Source organism: Echeneis naucrates, chromosome 1, assembly GCF_900963305.1.
Source record: "Echeneis naucrates chromosome 1, fEcheNa1.1, whole genome shotgun sequence".
In the NCBI taxonomy this organism is placed as follows: Eukaryota; Metazoa; Chordata; class Actinopteri; order Carangiformes; family Echeneidae; genus Echeneis; species Echeneis naucrates.
In genome coordinates, this window is record NC_042511.1 from 9,566,712 (window position 1) to 9,586,325 (window position 19,614).

The window sequence follows — 19,614 nt, forward strand, 5'->3', positions numbered from 1 at the left end:
CAGTCTCAGCTGTGGTGTTAGCAGAGATACCTGCGTATCTAGCCACTTCTTGAAGTGTCTTCAGGGTGCACAGAAGCATTACCTTTGAGTTGCATAGCGGCTTTCAGCATCAACACCATACAGACTGAGAAATCAGTGGGTGTTACAGTTCAGTTATATTTATTCTATGCTTTACCGAGAGCAAGGGTAGTGGAAACAGAGGTAACACATATGCTGCTGGCTCCTCTGTTTCAGTTCAGCCTGAATATATGCATAAGAAGTTCAGATGTGGGGGATCGCTGGGGGGGACTGGGAGCTGGCCGTTCTGCTGAATTGAAGCCTGTTGAGCCGAGGTCGAAATTGTACGGGTTTACACTGGAGCACACTTACTAGGCTCCACTGTGATAAGGAAGTATCTATTACCATGGATAACAAGAGATGCTGAGCTCTGCAGTGTACTTTGTTTCTCTGTCGGTTAGTGGCCATGTGCACTGAAAGATAATGAGAGCATTTATTATCTTCAGCCTGCAGCCATATTTTGGTTTGGTTCAGCCGTTATTATGGCAAACACAGAAACAGAATAGATGGAGCTGGTGTGTCTCTCTCATCACTGACATACATGAGTTTCTAAGTGCACAGTAACTCTTTCTACTCTCTCGTCAAATTCAGTGTAAGAGCAAACTTCTGCCACCTCGCCTGTATCCACCCATACCGAGCGCTACACAACATTTTATGTCTTGGTTTGTTGCTTAAAATGAAAAATAATACATTATTTCTAACTACTTTGTTCCTGAAAACAATGAAGTAATGATCAGGAGATATTAATAATATTTAGATAAATAACCGTGTCTGCTATTCAGGCTTTAATCACCCACGCTTTTATATTATATATATATTTAGATCGCATAACCTGCTGTCCGAAATAAGCTCTTCTACCCTATTTGTGTTACTAATGGCCCGTCCCATCTAAGACTGCCAGGCTGAGAAGTGCACAATCTCTGAATAGAGCTAAATCAGTGGCAACCTACTGCTGACAGCATTTCTAATTCTCAGTGCTTACTTCAATATGCAGCAGTGTTTGTCATCAACGCAAAGCAGAGCATATTTCCCTTCTATACAAATCTCCATTTCCACATTTCAGCCTGCAGTCAGTGTGGCAAATGCATGGAGTTTGAGTTGGTGTAAGTCAGAGTAATGTTTGGTGATAAGCAGAGCTACAGCAAGACATGACTGAATCTGACAGCTGAAATAAAGTTATGGGCATGTTCTTTTGTTGGATTGTTGCCTTCCAGTATAAGGACCACTTACACATCTCACACTTTATTTGCTTTTGAATGGGCTGTTGGCCTTGTTTTTGTCTTTTACAGCAATAATAACTGGAATAAAGGTTATGTATGTATCACTTTTATGGCAGTGAAAATGCTTTCCGAACAAAATAAGAGACACTTCTTCCTGTACTTCAACTGATGTATTTAGAAGGCTCGTTTAGTTGCTGATTGGATCTAAAGCATTCATGAAATATGCACCTTTGCCTTCATTCAGGTGGACCAGCAGCCTTCTCTCCTGGTAACCTGAGCAACAGCAGCAGCGCCAGTAGCACCCTTGGGAGCCCCGACAACGACGAGTACATCCTCTCCTTCGAGACCATTGACAAAATGCGACGAGTGTCTTCTTATTCCTCACTCAACTCTCTCATAGGTAACAGCTGGTCAGCTCTGCTGCCAATTAATTCATGTTTTTTTTTTATTTGAGGAACTTGATTTTTGAACATGAAGGTGCATTTACTTGTTATGACAAGTGCTGCACAGCCTGTGGAAACAGATGTAAACAGTTGGCAAAGCTCAGTGTAGTTTGGACCAGGTCATTTCCTGCAATGGGTATATCAAATTATTACATTATCAGGTATAATGGAAATTTTTGATTTCATAAATATTGCCATACATATCATTTCACCGTATTTTTGCTCATTGTTCTTATTCAAATTTGGATTTGTTATTTGGATTTACTGGCCAAAGATATAACTGAGACAACGAGCTTGATCACTTTAAAATTAAGCCTTAAGCTATTGAAAAGAAGCTGTGTGACTCATCTTTTAAAATAAAGACAGTATGTTGATCTAAGATGTAGGATCATTCCTGGATCAGATAGTGGTTCAACACACAGGAAATGCCATCTGTCATGAACAAACACCCTCAAAAAGTGATGGTATTAGAGAAAGAGAGTGACCTTGGGTCAGCCTTAGAGAGTGTTAACCCCCCTCAAACGATAGCAAGGGCAGAAAGAAAATCTGCCAGTCTAAGAATAGAAGTGTGAAAGTGTGCAGATGTGTGAAGGACAGGAGAGCAGAGGGCACCGCAGGGCCACGTTGGACCCTGTGAGCCACCTGAGGCTGTTCAATGCTTTTCCTGGTACTCTCACTCATCAGTGTGCTCCTGTAATTCTGCCATTCATGCTGACCACCCTTTGCTGCGTCTCATTGACTCAGTCCGAATCCCCCTCCTCTTAAGAACAAGGATTAGTGAGAGTAAAAAATCCCTCCCTTTCTTTTTTCCTTCTCTTTTGTTGTTGTATTTCAAGTTCCAAACATCCTGTAATCTCCCACTCACATCCCGCTATGTGCTTTGCCTCTCTTTTTTTTTTTGGTGGTGGTGGTAAGGGTGTGGGTTGACACAGGAAATGAAATGAGCACATCAATTGAACTCCAGAGAACAGGCAGGAAAGTAGTTTCAGATACTGAACAGATTTTGAATGAAATATCCTCTTCATCATGTTTTCTTTCACTTACATATTTTGACTCAGTCAAGCTGTGTCTCAGCCTCCTATCTCTCTTTGGGGAAAAAAAAAAAAATAGCCAAATGCTGCATAAATCTAAAATGAACATCTTTCATACACATAGACACAGCTTTTTAAGTTGCCTGCACACTTTCTGTCATCTCTCCAACAGAGTGAATTAGCTCATTCTTAATTCGAAACTTCATTCATTCATCTTCTGCCGCTTATCCGTTTCCAGGTTGTGGGGTACAGCCTGGACAGGTCAGCAGTCCATCACAGGGCTAACACACAGACAGACAGAGACCAACAACCACTCACACTCAGACCTACAGACAGTTTAGAGTCACTAATTAACCCAAACATGATGTCTTTGGACAGTGAGAGGAAAAACCCACATCAACACAAACTCTGCACAGAAAAGCAGCACTGACTACTATGCCGCTGTGCTGCCCTGAAATGAATATTTGATTGCTTTAAACAAAAAAAAAAACAGCCTGGCACAATGCTTGCTCTCATTAGCCTATTTATTTGACAAATTCAGCATTCACTGTTTTTCAAGCTGCTTGGGGTCCCCACGTAAACAGGTTAAAATACATATTTGCCCCCTGCCATGTCTGAGAAGACTCCCAGCCTCCCTGAACACTTGTTCATAACTCCCACTGCATTGAGCTCCAAGTATAAACAAGCAGACAAGCAAATGAACTGAGGTTGGCAGCAATATTCAGGAGCATAAAGAAAAGGAAAATACAGACTTGAACACAGATGTTGGCATTTACGTTTCTGTTGTCACTTACATTGAATTTTCTCAGTCAGCAGAGGCTTCGCTTCACTTGTCATTTTGACTTTTTTGTTGCTCCAGTCTTTTGTTTGGTTTGAATTTGTTTCCATAAGGGCTTTGGGGCTTTGTTTTTCACTGGGCCTGAAAAATGTACTAACTACTTATCTTTTTTTGGCATATATTCATGACATCCATGTTTTAGCAATGCTAGTTTACGAAGAAAAAACATTGGCCTGAGGATTATAGTGTAGCAGTTGAGAACACATTGAAACGATGAATGCTAAATGCGGCAGCTGCTGGACACTGGACTGCAGGGAATTCATTGATTTAATCATTTATGCTCCTCTGTCGTTGTCCTTCCTCTATATAATTTGTACAAATCTTATCACACTGTAACAGCCACACAAGCATCTTTTCGAGGTTGATGTGGTGGTGCAGAAAAGCAATTAGAAAAATTATTCAAAGTTAAGTTTTAAATGGGGCTGGGCAGAATATAGAAATGCTAACATATTTAATAATATTATATAGACGATAGAATAAATGACCATATTACACAGCCAAAATGAGAGGAAGACGGGCCTGCCCACAGCCAGTGTTGCAACGTCTGCCCTGTCGGTCAACCTTTTTACATCATGAGTCAACATCGAAAGCTCAGCCATTTGGCAAAAAATACTTATGTGTCTCAGCTGCAAATTCCCTTCTGAGAGGCTGTTAAGCACCAGTGCTAAGACTGTAACATGCCACAGGACTTCCCTGAAACTAGACACTGCTAACAGGCTCATGTTCCTTCACGAACCCTGCAGAGACTAGAGCCATACAGTGCACATCTAGTACTGCACACTGTTTTTGTTAAATGTACTTAATTTATGTACCAAAACAGTTTTTTAGTGCAGAGTTATTATATGTAATTATCTTGTGTTTTTGTTTTGTTTATTTGAAAGTGCAACTGAGTCTAAGTTTATGTTTCTTATCTTCTTACCCGTTGTATGTTGTATTAGAATTTGAAATTTTGACCTGTGCATGGCACAAGATAAAAACTTAAGTTGTCCTGTGGGCACCACAAATATCTGTATTTGTATCTGTTGTTTCATAGATTCATCCCGTGAGGAATATAAAATAAGATACGATTGATAAGATCATCCTATTTTAGCCCTTCAGTGGATAAATTTGCATGTTACAGCAGCAAGGAATGAGCCAGGTAGCTAGATCAGGTTGAAAAAGAAAGACGTTAACTGAAACTATACTAATAAATATATAAAACCAAAAATGCATGCTGCAGATTTTCAGAGAACTCACTTTCCAAATGCCAACTTATTTTAGTGGATAAGAACATCTTTTTTACAAGCTGATGCATCATCAAGAGTCACCTTTTTATTTTTTCTGCTGCATAGTCTCTTCACTCTGTGGTGTTTGCACGTAAAGCTACAATGAACACCTTCCCTCCTTTTTACTTGGCAGCATGCATACCTCACCCAGCGTTGAGTTACCTTGGCTTGGCTCATGTGTCACACTACTGAGTTTGGTTGTGTTTGGCTGTCCAATTTTTTATTGTTTTTTTCCTTTTTTTCCCAGTCATTCATGCTCAGAGGACATTGAGTAACTGTGCCAAATGTTATAGCAATATATCCAAAAGTTTACAATGAAGTTCTTATAAGTTGGGCTCAATGGTCAGAGGAAGAAAAGGCTCACTGTACCTAACTGAGAAATGCCATGACACTGATATTTATCCAAATTTACCCCTCCCCTTGTCATTATGTTGTGTGTTGAGGATCTTTCACATTTAAAGAGCAGTACAGATATGATTTGGTGCCAATTTCAATTTCTTCTATTTCCCTGTTAAATTATTCAAAAATCCTCCTGCCTTTGTGATGTCAATTGTTGTGGTGCCTTTTTGTACCTCAATAGTTAATGTCTTTACTACTCTGCACAAGTCTTCAAAGGACGAGAAGGGACAAGGCAGTGCCGGTCCAGTGACTGATAACCAGCATCACGTTTGCTTGTGTGACTATGCTGAGGCAGTGCAGTGGTAATTTACATGCGCCCGTAATGTAGCACAGCAGTTAAATGAGAGAGCAGCATTATCACATTTATCAACAGGCTTTTTACTGCAGCAGCTAGCACACTGGCTAGTTGTCACTAATCATACATTGCCCCTCGGGCTACAGCCTGATCACCTCTTTAACACCCTCAGTCAGTTTTTCTGCTCTCAGTCACTATTGCTATTTCTATCCTTTCATCAATTTCCTCTTCTGCTGGATTTCCCCTTTTTCTCTCTCTTCTCCTCCTTCCGCTCTTTTTGCCTTTCTGGCCCCTTTTTGACATACTTCAGAGCACAAGCTCTACTGTTTCCTGTGCTCTTTGTCTTTTCTTTATCTTTACTGTCTGTGGGGCAGTATGGCAGCATAGTGGTTAGCACTGCTGCCCCACAACAGGCGGGTCACAGATTTGGTTCCTGGCATGGGGCCTTTCTGTGAGGTGTTTGCATGTTCTCCCCGTGTCAGGATGGGTTTCCTCCCATCGTCCAAAGTCATCATGTTTGTGTTCACTGGTGACTCTAAATTGTCCCTGGGTCTGAGTGTGATTGTGAGTGGTTGTTGGTCTCTGTGATGGACTGGTGACCTGTCCAGGGTGACCCCACCCTCGTCCAATGTGAGCTAGCACCCCCTGCGACCCAGAAACAGATAAGCAGTAGCAGATGAGTGACTGAGTGAGCACTTTGTCTGTCTCCCCTGCTCTTTACCCTTTCCACATCCCTTCTATTCATTCTTGGAATCATCCGTTTCATGGGCTGCCATCTTTGAAGCATGGGGCCATTGAACCCCCTCCTGTCTGGAGGCGAGTCCCAGCTGTAACAGGTTCCAGATTCAGTCTTTTCCCCAAGGGGTTTGCAGCCACAGCGCTCATGGAAAAGCAGGCAGAAGGGCGACAGCATAGGGACTTGATATAGAAGAATTGGAGTAAGAAGTCATCCTCAGAGGTTAATTTACAGGACAGGCTGGAAAGATCAGAGGGAGGAAACACAAATGCCAAACGTAGAAGCAAAATGAGAAGGCAAAACAGTCTGTGACTATCACTGCTCACGGTCCCCAAGGCTGACATCCTTCGCTGACGCCAGATTGAAACTGACTAGCACAGGAATACTTAAAGGCAGACAGAGCAGCAGTGATGGAGGCTCAGCGCACTGCAGAGGCAACATGTTGATGAGAGAACAACATGAGGACAAGGAGGTTGTTGCTAACAAAACGAGAAGTCCAGCTGGCAGGTGGAGAAAGAAGGCAATGATAGGAGAGAGATGGAGACAGGAAAAATGTAAATTGAAATAATCACAAGCGCTAATAATGATAAGCTGTCACCTTTCATCCCCAAAACAAAGATAAGAGCAGATGAACAAATCAGATGAACAAATCCATCATAAGAGCAACATCCTTCACCTGTGATAGCATCCACCATTACAGCGCTGAAGCCTCCACGGCGAGCCAGCTGCGTATGTGTGCATGTGTGTTTGTGTGTGTTGATTAATGATGTACATTACCTGACTTTGGATGTCATTTTCCCTCCACACATCCAACAAATCGAGGGGAGGAAAATGACCGGGCGGATCGCGTGTTGCTAGTTCGATGATTGTGTAAAGCAACTTAGCAGTTAGCTCTGTTGTGCTGAAGAAACTTGGCAGGAGAAATGAGTGTTACAGCAGGATGAGGTGTATCTGCTGGTGAGGGTATTATGTGTGTAGTCATTTAGTATATCTGCGTGTAAACCTTTGTCTGCCAAGCAAGAACATTGAAATCTGTTGAACTATTGTGTTTTTTGTGTTTGTTTGTTTTTTTTTTTTTTCCCCCAGGTGTCTCTTTCAACAGTGTTTACACTCAGATCTGGAGGGTGCTGCTACATCTCGCTGCAGACCCGTTTCCAGAAGTGTCAGATCTGGCCATGAAGGTTCTCAACAGCATAGCGTACAAGGTAAAGCTGTGTTTAAGTCTTTACATTTACTGGAGATGGTGCGAGAAGACCACGTGTCTTCACCGTACGCTAGCAAAACACAGATAGGCTGTCATGTCACCTGAAAATGGATAGTTGCTAAATGGCTTAAACAGTGTTACATTTTTAACCCATTCAAACATTCATTTTGAGTGTCGGAGCTGCGAACTGAACACAAACAATTTAGAAGCTCTTTGTAGCGTGTGGCCACAAACAATGAAACACGGGTTTAGCAGTCTCATTTGTGCTTAATGAAACCTGAACCTGAAGCCATGCTGACATTTCAGAGAATGGAATTAATATTTTCCTCGTTCATTATTTTGTGATTTCAGCCACACGCTATCCATTAGCTGTTAATCAGAATGTAAATTTATGTGACCAGACCCAGCCAATCCACGGATTAACCACAGCGCCCACAGATATAACTGTATTCTGTGTATCACTAATGCACACAAATGTTAAAGGAACAGCTGAGAGTTCCTCATTTAGGATTTGTTTACAATATTGATCATTCAGGATTTTACATTTTATTTTATTATTTATTTATTTTAGGCTACTGCAATCATTATAAGTCATTTTTAAGATTAGTGTAAGCTAATTTCCTTGGTGTAATATTATGGGAGTCCTATAATAGGCTTTTTTGTCTCTGTATGTGTTTGCCAGTTCTTTTTCACCACATGGTTATGTTGTGAAAAGGATCTGTTTCCTGGACACGCGCGCACACACACACACACACACACACACCCTCCTACTGGCATTTTCCTCCTCCAAAAGGCCATTACTTTTGTGCAAATGCAATTAAGGGCCAATGACTCCCGCAGGCTTGGCAGAGCAGAGCAGAGCAAAGACGCTGCCGTAACTTAAGGAGCCATAATAACTACTGTAGTGTACCACCCATCCTAACCCTGAGGCTAAATTTCTTGTTTCCCACCACCACCACCAATCGTCCCCTCAGTTCTCTTCAGACGAGGACCATCTCTGCAATAAGACTCCCTGCTGCACAGCAATAAAAAACAACAGGACTTGATTTACAATATGCCGCAAAAGACTTCTCTTCTGTGTGTGTCGCACTGCAACTACATCTGTGTTTGTTTCTCCCTACCTGTGGACCTGAAGTCAGCTGAGCGACGAATGGTGTCATATTCATAAAAATGAACGCTGTGACAGCCGACACACAAGAGCAAGCAGATTTTCAGCCACACTACAATGCCAGGGCAGACAACTGAAACAGACACAATTTAATCACACACTGCACCTGCCCCAGACCGTCTGTGTTGTTTTCAGTTGCCCATTGCCTTACAACGGTTTTCATTGGGCTTAATTATGACAAATGAGAACTTGGCGTTGACTTGATGCAAAAACATTTAAGATGGACATGAAAATGGATGTAGACACATAAAAGTGAAGCCAATGCTGAAGTGTCTGAAACCTGCATCACATCTAGCCCTCAGGAGGTGAGTCCACTGGTTCCAAAAAGAACTCTGTGAGCAATAGTCCTACTTCTCACTTGATTTATCACCTCAGTAAACATTTTCCTAATGAGTTTATGGCCTTGGTCTCTAGTTTCAAGTCTTGGTCAATACAACATGAATATTTTTTAAATGGCACTTCCATTTATAGGAACTTGAGGCTTCAAAACAGCTGCTCATAAGCCAGTATACAGAGTTGGACTTGTCTTGACTGTTATGAGACATGCACAGAACCTCTGAAGGTTTGTCTGTGTAATCCTGAAACTTCTCTTGATTGACTTGATAGTTCACCTGGGTTTCACTCAGTGGATGCTTGAGCCTTTTACAATTGACATGAGATGTGGACTGTGACTGAAGAATTGATACTCGTTGCTATGTTACTTATTCTATGACTGCTTATGCTGACTAATTAGAGACTTGACTGTCTCTCTTCAATCGGGACTTTAACTGCATCAACTGGCTTGAGACTTGCTGAAGCCAGTGGATGATGTCATAGAAACACTTGTTTCTACTGAATGACAATGACCACTAACTTATCACACAGTCTTTTTCGAGATTTGGTTATATAGTTAAGTTATGTGTCTCAGTTCAGTGGCTGGATTCTTTGGTGTTGGAGCAACTTTGACACATTTTTTTGGATCCTTTGGAAAGGGATAACAAAGACATGCATCTGTAGTCTAACTTAAAGTTTATGTACCAGCTTGTTACTCAATGCGGTATTATCGTGACCCTGAGATTTCAACACAGCGCGACTGCTCACACAGACAGACAGAACAGCAGGAAAAAATAGAAAAAATGAAAACATGTCATCGATTTGACAACACCTGTGCCGCAAAAACAAACCACACAACAAACTACACAAACACACTGTCACGGCATAACAAAATCACAAATGCTGAAAATACTCAAAGCGAAATATAGATGTGTTCCAGGAGACACCAAAGACAAGCGAACCTGGCTGGGACACTCTCATGTAATGCCTTTTGACATCTAGGGCCTGTATCATGAATCTGGATTAACATTCGTGGGATCTCTTTACACTATCTGGCATGGATTACCCAGACATGCACAATCCTGATAATCGGTCTCAGGAAGCCAGTTATCAACCCGCTAACTGAACCCAGGGTTTTCCATCTAGATCAGTGTGCGTTCACACTAAAAACGGATGGGGTTTGCTGCGTATGACCAATCGGACCATCGAGAAGACACAAAGCTGCATATTTTACAATGGAGAAGCAAACTACAGTATAATATTCACAAAGTATTCATTCATTCATCTTCTGATGCTTGTCCGTTTCCGGGTCACAAAGGGTGCTGGACTCAATCTCAATCAGCTCAATCAGCAGAGGAACGCAGACTAGGGAGCAAGTCCTTTTACCTGGTCCAGAAAACTTTTCTCCCTTCAGGGTTCTGTCGCCCACTTCAGTGGGCTCATCTTAGAATGGGCAGGCCATTTTCTAAGAGAACTGAATGGTCAGTCGGCAGTCTAATATACCTGCTGAGCTCTTAACCCTGACCTTAACCTGCTCTGGGGCAGATAGGTCCACCATGGCATCGTACCCAAATAGAAAGTAGACCACCTTTGGGAGACTAAACCCAGAAGCTACCTCACTAAACTGAAATCCAGTTTTGTGATACAGGCCCCTGAAGTTAAAAGCATTGTACAAGTACACTTGGGTGGATTATAATACATCCACACTGAGCTAGTGGAGTGCCCCCTTCATGATAAAAAGGATAAACACTGCCTGGGTTGTCTGTACACCTGAAAAAAGTGGCAGAGACCAGTGACATTTAAAAAGGAATGACCACCTAAACACGTAAACCTTTAAATGCCTCACTCTTTAAAATTAATGAGTCATCATAGGCCACGCTCTTATGAGACAACTTAATCAGAGAACATTCATCCCAGGTTCAACATCAGCCTAACTGGGAATTCAGCACTTTTAATTAGGATTTTAAATGTCAAATGATATTGATTTGTAACAAAGCGAACAAGGTCAGCAGCTAATTAAATTTACTTGCCTTTAAGATGATGAAAGCCTTAAATGATTTTTAATAGCCCCTTTTGCTGCTGTGAAAGTCTTTTCTTCTTTTAATTTGTGTTGTTCTAGCTGTGTCCAGCCTTTTGACTGTAGTCTGAAAGTTTTGGAAATTAAAATAATTACATTTGATTTAATAAATTAAAGCTATGATAGAGTTTTCCACCTGCCAAGGAGATGTAATAAAAGAAAAACATCACCATACAAAGTCTGTTACTATTTCATTGACTTTGAGAAGACTGTGAGTCATGAGTGGAGATCATAACCTAAGAAACCGGAATTATCAATTTCCCTCCCTGAGATTCTCCTTCAGTAAATAAACAGGACCATTCAGAGGTTTTTCTGGGCCATCATCACTTTTCATGTCTCTATCCGAGCAGTGTGTACACGCACTAATTTGTTTGCTTAGTCGACTCACTCTCCGGCCAATTAAAGTTTAGGAAAGCAGGCTGAAACAGGACAGCAAGCTGTTTCCCAGCATGAAGTTGAGCAGCTGGTAGAAAACGATTACCCCCACTTTTTTCCTGGAGTTTTGCACATCACATTTTCTGGAGGGCTTGTCAGCAGATAGGACATGTGGCCTCCTGCGTTGGCGAGATGTTTGTTTACCACATGTTGATGGTCAGTAAAGGTTGATGAATAATCCATGAACCTGTTGCTTAATGGAGTCATTTTAACCAATGAGCTTGCGATTTCATACCAGAATCTGGTCAATGGTGTTTAGACAAATATATCAGGTGAAATAAAACCCAGAAAAGCCATAATGTATTAATGAAGTTTTGAAGGAATAAACTTGTGACCTTTCAGTGCAGAAAAGCCTTGATAAGCACTCACCAACCCTGCTGCCTCTTCTTTTTAAGATCCTTTTGTACGTGCTCTTACTTGTGCATAGCTGCACTTTGTTGCAACCCCTCCTGACTCTCCGAAACATCCTCAGCAGGATTAATGCTGCAGGCTGTGCTGTTACAAATGCGTACTTTCTCATGGTTCTACTTTCTTGCTCCTGAAGCTTTGCCACCTTTACGTTCACCTCCCAATTTGTCAGAGATAACTATATCTTTCAGTTATTTATATGCTTCCTTTTTTGTCTTGTCGTGGCCTGCTCGTCATATTGATCTCGTGCCTGAACAGAAATGGGGCTTTACGTTAGTGAAGGAGCTATTTCCATGATAACCCTTTCAGTCGGTATTACTGCTGTTTTGTTTCATTTCCAATCCCCACTAATGAAACCCTCACAGAAAACTTCAGTAACTGATGTCTTTTCACCATCACAGTTGTGTGTGTGTTAACTTTTCAGCCTGCTGCACAAACAAAATGCACTCGCCTTAATTTTGTACTTAGCATAGAAATCAAATTAAAGACAATCCCAGGCAGTAAAATGTGTTTGCCTGTGTTAACTAGATTTACACTGTGCAGAGTTTTGCCTCCACCTGGCATGAGTAAACAACAACTCCACTATTCATCAGTGATGCTTTGCTTCTGTTGTCTTTATTAAGTTTACCCCTCCCCTGGTAGCAGCCATTAGACTGCTCACCGTGAATAGGTTATATTAGCGGCTCCACTTAATGAGATAAAGTTGTGGAAATGTAGGAAAACTTTGTGAAGTTAACTCTTTATGTATTGTCACTGCAGGAAGAGTATCTTGATTTCAGCTATTGCTGTTAAACATAGTGTGCCGCCCCCACCCCCTTTTGCACATTTAACACTTATCCCAAATTCCAATGGAATTACTAAACAACTTCACCCTCTTCCTCTCTCCTCAGGCAACAATGAACGCTCGTCCACAGAGGATCCTGGACTCTGGATCTCTCACACAATCAGCTCCAGCCAGTCCCACCAGCAAGGGCACACACATTCACCAGGCTGGGTAAGAAAACATGTCTCACACACGTGAATATCCAGGTGTACCTAAAACTAGAAGTTCAGTTATGTATATATTTAAGCATAAACCCTTCGGTTGGATCATATTGTTTTCACAGACAATCTGCCAAGACATAGCATTTTACTACATAATGTATAATGTGGATGGTGCAAGAACAAAATGAACAAGAGTATAACATCAAAGAGAGGAAATAATGAGCTTAAAAGACAAAAACACCTTTATATTTATGCTTATTAGCAAGCTCAAATGTTGATTGAAAAAACATTTCAAGCAAGCAATGTAATTCTGATGTGTTGACAAGAATTTCCTCTGGCTATTATGCTTCGTTCCCCATGAAGTGCCAGTGGTAGACACTGAAAAATAACATCCGGTGCTGTGATTACATTAATGTCTAAACTCTGTCTCTTTCTGGTTATGCTTTTATGTTTGTTTCTTTCCCCCAGGGGCTCTCCTCCCATGCCCAGCACCAGCAGCTCAAGTTTGACCAATGAGGTTCCCAAACCCCCTGCGAGAGAGCAGCCAGCCACACGGCCTCCTTACACCCCAACACTGGGAGGACAAGCACCTCACTCCCACCAATTCCCCCGCACACGCAAGATGTTCGACAAGGGACCAGAGCAGGTGAAGGAAAAGCTTGCCGAATTATTGTGTGCAGCTTTTGGAAATATATAGTATGGGTGAAATAACTTTCAGAATAAATGTGGAATAAGAAAGAGTGTGTGTTTTCATTTTATTAATACAGTTGAATGTGACATATCTACTTGTGTGTGTGTGTGTGTGTGTGTGTGTGTGTGTGTGTGTGTGTAGGCAGCAGAGGATGGTGATGAGCCAGGCGGTCACAGGAACTACATCAGTCCCGCGCTCCAGACAGGCCTGTGTGACTGGAGTGCAAAATATTTTGCCCAGCCTGTTATGAAGGTAGTGTGCCCCTCTTTTCCATCTCTGGTTTTTTATTTTCAATTTTGGCTCCCTATTGTTCCTTGGTATAATTTACATACATTTACAGAAAACAAAAACCCATTTGTCTAAGAGATCAAATGAAATCAGAGCATATTGCACATTCTAACTCAAGCAGGGCTTGGGACACGACCGGACCGAGAGCAGTGATTGTTTTATAATGATATTGTGAAATCACAAAGTTGTTTGTTTGTTCTGATTAGGCTTGTTTTAAAGTCTCAGTTTATCTCTCTATCTCTATATATAGATTATATCTTATAGCCGTTGATGGTCAACAAAGGCCCCTATCCTGTATAACAAGTAAACCTTAATTCTCACAATTATTGATGTGAAGTGCTGTCGTGAATGTATGTTGTCATGCATTTTACAATGGCTTCAGGAGCAACTGAGCCATCTAAGGACATGAACCTTGTGGTACAGAATTTTTAAAAGGAAAATGATGAATTCTGATGGAAAACAGCAGGGAAGGGACCAACAGAGTGAGAGAAAGTACCTGCTGCTTGTATAGTTGAATAATTGAGTTCTGAGAGGTCTGTAACATCCTCGTGTGAAATTTAGTGAAGTACTTCTTAGCCAGCACAGTAGTTGGTGCCATGTTTTCTAATATTAAATCAAGCTACCATGTGTTTAAGCTAACCCTTAATTCTTCCTCCCTTTGGCAAAAAGACAGAAAGCAAATGGTTTCAGAAGATTTAGTTGTGGTCAAGCTTGACAGTCAACCAGAGGTGAAGGAGAAAAGTTTTGGAAACAGAGAGAAAAATAAGTTAGAAAAATATTAGATATTCATGAGCGCATGAGACAAGTGGCTCAAACTGAAAAGAATTTATTTTAATCAAATAAAAAATTCACAACACAGAGACATCTGGGGCAGAAAGAGAATTGTGGTTTATATGTGAAGGAGAGAGCACACACAAAGAAAGACATGATTCAAGTTGAATATTTGAGAAGGAGAGCAGTTATTGAGGGGCAGATAGAGGTGGAGAAAGAGTGAGAGGAAAAAACAGCAGCTAAACGTGAAGTTAAATTCTATGTGGAGCACGCCACTGGCATGGGCATGAAAGGAGCCAGAAGTGGAGTAAAATGTGATGAAGAGCAGGAAGATGATTAGATGGGAAGAGTTGGTGAAAGAGCAGGAGGAGAGAAACTGGAGGAAGAGAAGGGTTTTGCTGTAGTGCAAATCGAAGTGCTGTGTTGGCAGAATTCTGAGTGCTGCCATAAAGCTCGACTCCATTACAAAGCTTTGTATAAGTATGCCTCAAAAGTCTGCACACCGGTTATCATATCACTGTGTCAGCAGCACAAAAGCAGAGTGTGTGTGGGGCTGTGTGTCTTCAACTGCAATTTTAGCAGTACGTGAGGACAAAGGACTCTTTTGACTCAAGTCCCATCGGAGAAAGAGACATCGATGGATTTCCACAGCATGTGTGAGAGAGAGAGAGAGAGGGAGAGAGAGAAAGAGAGAGAGAGGCAGCATGGGTCCATTTCAGAAACCAGGTTGAGTAAAAAAAAAAAAAAATGTCTGATTTGGTTAGCCCTAAACTGAGTTTTCCATTTCAGATAGGGAGGTAATTTAAACTCTGAATCAGTTAGTCTGGTAACTTGACTCTAACTTTTGTCAGGAGCAGGTTTTCTCCTGACTACTCCTCCTTACAGAGCCAAAAGCGCTGTTTCATTTCTACATTCTTTGATCCATTCAGTCCATCTGACATTTTAGAGTGTCTATCCATATAAACATCCAGGTTGGTCTGTTGCAGAGCCCTTTAAATATATTATGTGTATGTATTTATATAGATATAGTTTTTTTTTTCTTTAGTCAAGTATCCTGTAGTTTGGATACTGTACGTCAAAATAGAGTTGATTAAACATCAGGAGGGAGATTTTTAGGCTCATGGCCATTTTCTTCACACTCTATTCAATATCTATATCTCCACAGGATTGTAGGTGAGTGAATTGACGTCTGTTTAAAGGAGTGAATAATTCTGTGAATAACATGGCGGTGCGACCTCAGGCTAGGATTAGTTGTTTGAATTTCTTTGAGGATTTCTCAGTTATTGGCTGTATCGATGGCACTAACATTTCTCTTTCTCTGCACTGTCATCATATCATGTGGATGCTACACACATTATTACCAATGTTGAGTCTACCCTTACAAACAGCCTGGAATAAGTCAGCATCCTGAAGCTTTGGACAATTTAAGTAGCTTTTTTTTTTCCTCCTTTCTGATATAGTATACACTTGATTTCATTTCATTAAGCCACCAAATCCAAGAGCAGTGAAAGAAAACTTATTCTGATTTCTTTATTTCCTCGAAAGAAAAAAAAGCAACTTGTTTATTTTGCTATATTCTTCTAATAATTAAATTTTGATCGAATGCGTTTCATAAAGCTCTTTTACTTGTAACTAGAATAAATGAGGATGATTTTACTGGACCCCATTCCTGCTACCCAGCCATGCCCTGTTCAAACGGATGTCCATTTATACTTTTGTGTAGACAACATGTCACACTCTTTATTCCACAAAAGACTGGAAGGAAATGTGAATAGAGAGATAAGCATCAGTAACATATAGCTGTTAACACTGGAGCACTCTGACTGAGCATCAGCTTTCAGTTTAGTTTAAACTTCTATTTGGCATAATCTCAAGTAGGTCACAGGTAGCCACAGGAAATAGAGGTGTTGATGTAAACACTCTTTACTTCAGCGCAGTACTCCCACCACAAGATGTCATCCCTGTTTTCAGTTTTCAATTATTGTTTTTTCTTTGCAGTTGGCTTTCCTATTAAGTGTTAGAAACTTTCCTAGAATATTATATGTTGGTGTTGAAGCATGAAGGTTTGGAGCAGATTCAGAGCGTCTGTCTGGTAAGAATAATATTGAAATTTTTCAACCAAAAGCAGTTTAGACGCATAACATTGTCCACACACATTGCACAACATTTGTGACTTGTGTCTGCCAGATTGTTTGCACTGCAAGCAGAGAATGACATATGGACACTCACCTAATCCACAGTCTGTATGAACAGTATTCCCTGTCCTATGGTGGTGAAGTGGGCTCTTTTCTTTCTTCCAAATACTACAACAAAGCATTTTATTTAGCTATAATACGCTATTATGTTTACAGTGCACAGTGCACATCATTTTACTGTGTGCAAGTCTGCCACTTTCCAGGTTTTACATATATATTTTAACATTCACATTTAATCACATATTAACTATAATAACAGTCCAACTGTGTCAGCATACACAGTGCCAAGGCCAGGAAACTGATAAGCTAAATGGAACCAGAGGAACTGTTACTTTATCAAGAAGTCTCTGGAAAATGTCTTTTTCAATAGAAATCTGGCCATGGAAACTCACCACAATGTTAAAATAGACATCAATGACTCCTTAAAAAAATGCCATATTTCATTGAGCAAATTTTTTATGATACCCTTAAAATATTCATGGAAAATTCATGGTTCTATCAAACATACAATGGAAAAAAAAACATGCACTTCACAAAACTGAGAGAAGTGTCCCTGAATATGTTGTGAATCACAGGAAATGACAGAAAATTCAGGAAGTACCACAGGAAAAAGAAGGAAATCCCACACCCCGATGTGATCTTTTAGCAATCATGTGCCTCACAAACTAATGGCTCTCAGAGTTTGAAGGAGGAATAGCCAAGATAGCCAAGATACAGCCCTGACTAACCCCATCTCACCTCACTAATGTTGTCTCAGCTGAATGGCAGCCAGGTCCTTATATGCTGTGAAAGGTCTTCTCAGAGGAAAAAAGGATGTACAGCACATTAATCTCAGTGGGTATGTCATGAGAGGATTATCACGTGCACGTAGCTTTCGGATGTGCACATCACTTACAGCCACAGACAAAATTACTTTATCCAATCAAATTTGTTCTAATTCATTTAGTATTTTGATTGGTTGCACTTATTTTTCAGTGCGTCCTGAAGATCATTGAAAGGCACCTATAAATATCTTTATTTTTATTATTATTGTTTTTATTATTGTCTTCACACATGGCGTCACATATACACTAACATGCTGTGTAGTGTTCCCTAAAAGCAAGACAGGTAGACAATATTTCAGCGTTACTGACTACACACAGTAATTGTAAAGTCAGATGCTGCTGTGTGTGTGTGTGTGTGTGTGTGTGTGTGTGTTTTAAAATGATATGTGCATGGAAGACCTCCCTGTAGAAATGTGCTGAATTAGCACACCCTGGCAACCAGCGTGTGAAAACATACTTTTTATTGCCATGTTCCTCTGTTTGTCTATTTGTGTGTGAAATATGAATAATATTAACAAAGTACAAGATTTTAATTTACAGCTTCAATACCTTTAGAAGAGAAATGACATTAATCAGCTTGATATTACTTATGCATATTTAACATCTGGTTAAAAGAGGAAGTCATTACGTTCTCTTAAAATAAAGCCAGCCACAAAATCTTTGGGGGCCATTTTGTTACATAAGATGTAATAAAGTTAACGCTCTTCAATTTCTTGCTCTGTCCAACAGATGTGATCAGATGTGATTACATAAAGCAAAGTTGTTACATTGAAAGCATGACATTTACATAACAGGTTAGGCTCCTAAACTGTGATCAGAGTTCACGACATTTTGAGATCATCAGGGTCTAATTGTAGGAAAAGCATTCCTTTGCTTTCTTTCCCAGAATCAAAGCTAAAGAAAAGAAATAAGATTTTATAAGCAATTTTGTGTGTGTGTCTAGTTTTTAGATGGAAACAGGGTGTATGTAGCCTAGCATAGCAAAACACACATACGCCTACCTTTAACAACCAAGTAGGCATATTTTTCTCACTCTCGCTCACTTGAGCACTTGTGGTCATACACAAACGCAAGTGCAAAAATAACAGTTTATGTTTTCAACTGTAGTTCACTGTTGAAACAATTTCTTGGTGAAGATCAGTGGTCCATAGTAACGGTAAACTTAACCGTGGAGCCTTTTCATGGCAGGGCGGTTGTGTGCTTAAAGGCCATTTCGGACAGTGGAAGTTGGTGACAAAAGGATATGGGGGTGAACATGGACCTACACTAAAGCCTGCCCCACAGACAGGATGTGGCAACTGGAGCTGATGCTGAAAGGATCATTGGGTGGAGCCAATCCCAGCTCACTTTGTGTGAGGGCGGGGTCACCCTGGACAGGTCGCTAGTCCACTCACACTCAGAGTCACCAACTAACCAGGCCTGGGAATCAAACCTGCGACCTTATTGCAGGGCAACAGCACTAACGACTACACGGCCATACTGCCCATTAGTGTCTTTTAGAAGTTTATATGAAATTAACATTTGCTGCAGTTAAAGAGCAAAAGGCAGGAAGGCTTGCCCTTGCTAGTCAGTGAAATAACAGTCAGATGCTGTAATTTCTCACTGCGATTAAAAATCCAGAGAGCCTTCTCCCTACAGGCCACCGTTTTAAGAGATATCTGTAAAACTGAACGACTTTTATGTGCAAACATCATTTATTACTATTTGCATTACGGATTTGTAAGCTACATAGGTAGTTTCAAATGTTAATATCTTAACATAATAAGATACCAATAAATTAAAAAAATAGGACCTAGACTCCGATATGCACTTCATCTTATTTGTACACAATCTAAACATTGTTGATTTCAGAATATTCATAACATCAGCTCTGCTTCTTAGAGAAGCAAGCTTGTGTTAATTAGGCCTCAAAGATGAAAAACTGCTACCTGATGAGTAGTGCTGAGTATAAATGTTTGTTTACAATAAAATTG

At 40.6% G+C, this 19,614-nt stretch overlaps 1 protein-coding gene across 6 annotated transcripts in view; it reads left to right on the plus strand.

The window, feature by feature from the left end:
* The window catches only part of rptor (regulatory associated protein of MTOR, complex 1), a 157,931-nt gene that overhangs the window by 113,904 nt on the left and 24,413 nt on the right, over nt 1-19,614 (plus strand). For all 6 annotated transcript variants that reach the window (XM_029498876.1, XM_029498908.1, XM_029498899.1 and 3 more), the window contains exons 21-25: nt 1,522-1,677; nt 7,371-7,489; nt 12,779-12,882; nt 13,341-13,518; nt 13,705-13,815. In XM_029498876.1, coding sequence (XP_029354736.1) covers nt 1,522-1,677; nt 7,371-7,489; nt 12,779-12,882; nt 13,341-13,518; nt 13,705-13,815 — 668 coding nt within the window. The remainder of the gene's footprint in view (nt 1-1,521; nt 1,678-7,370; nt 7,490-12,778; nt 12,883-13,340; nt 13,519-13,704; nt 13,816-19,614) is intronic.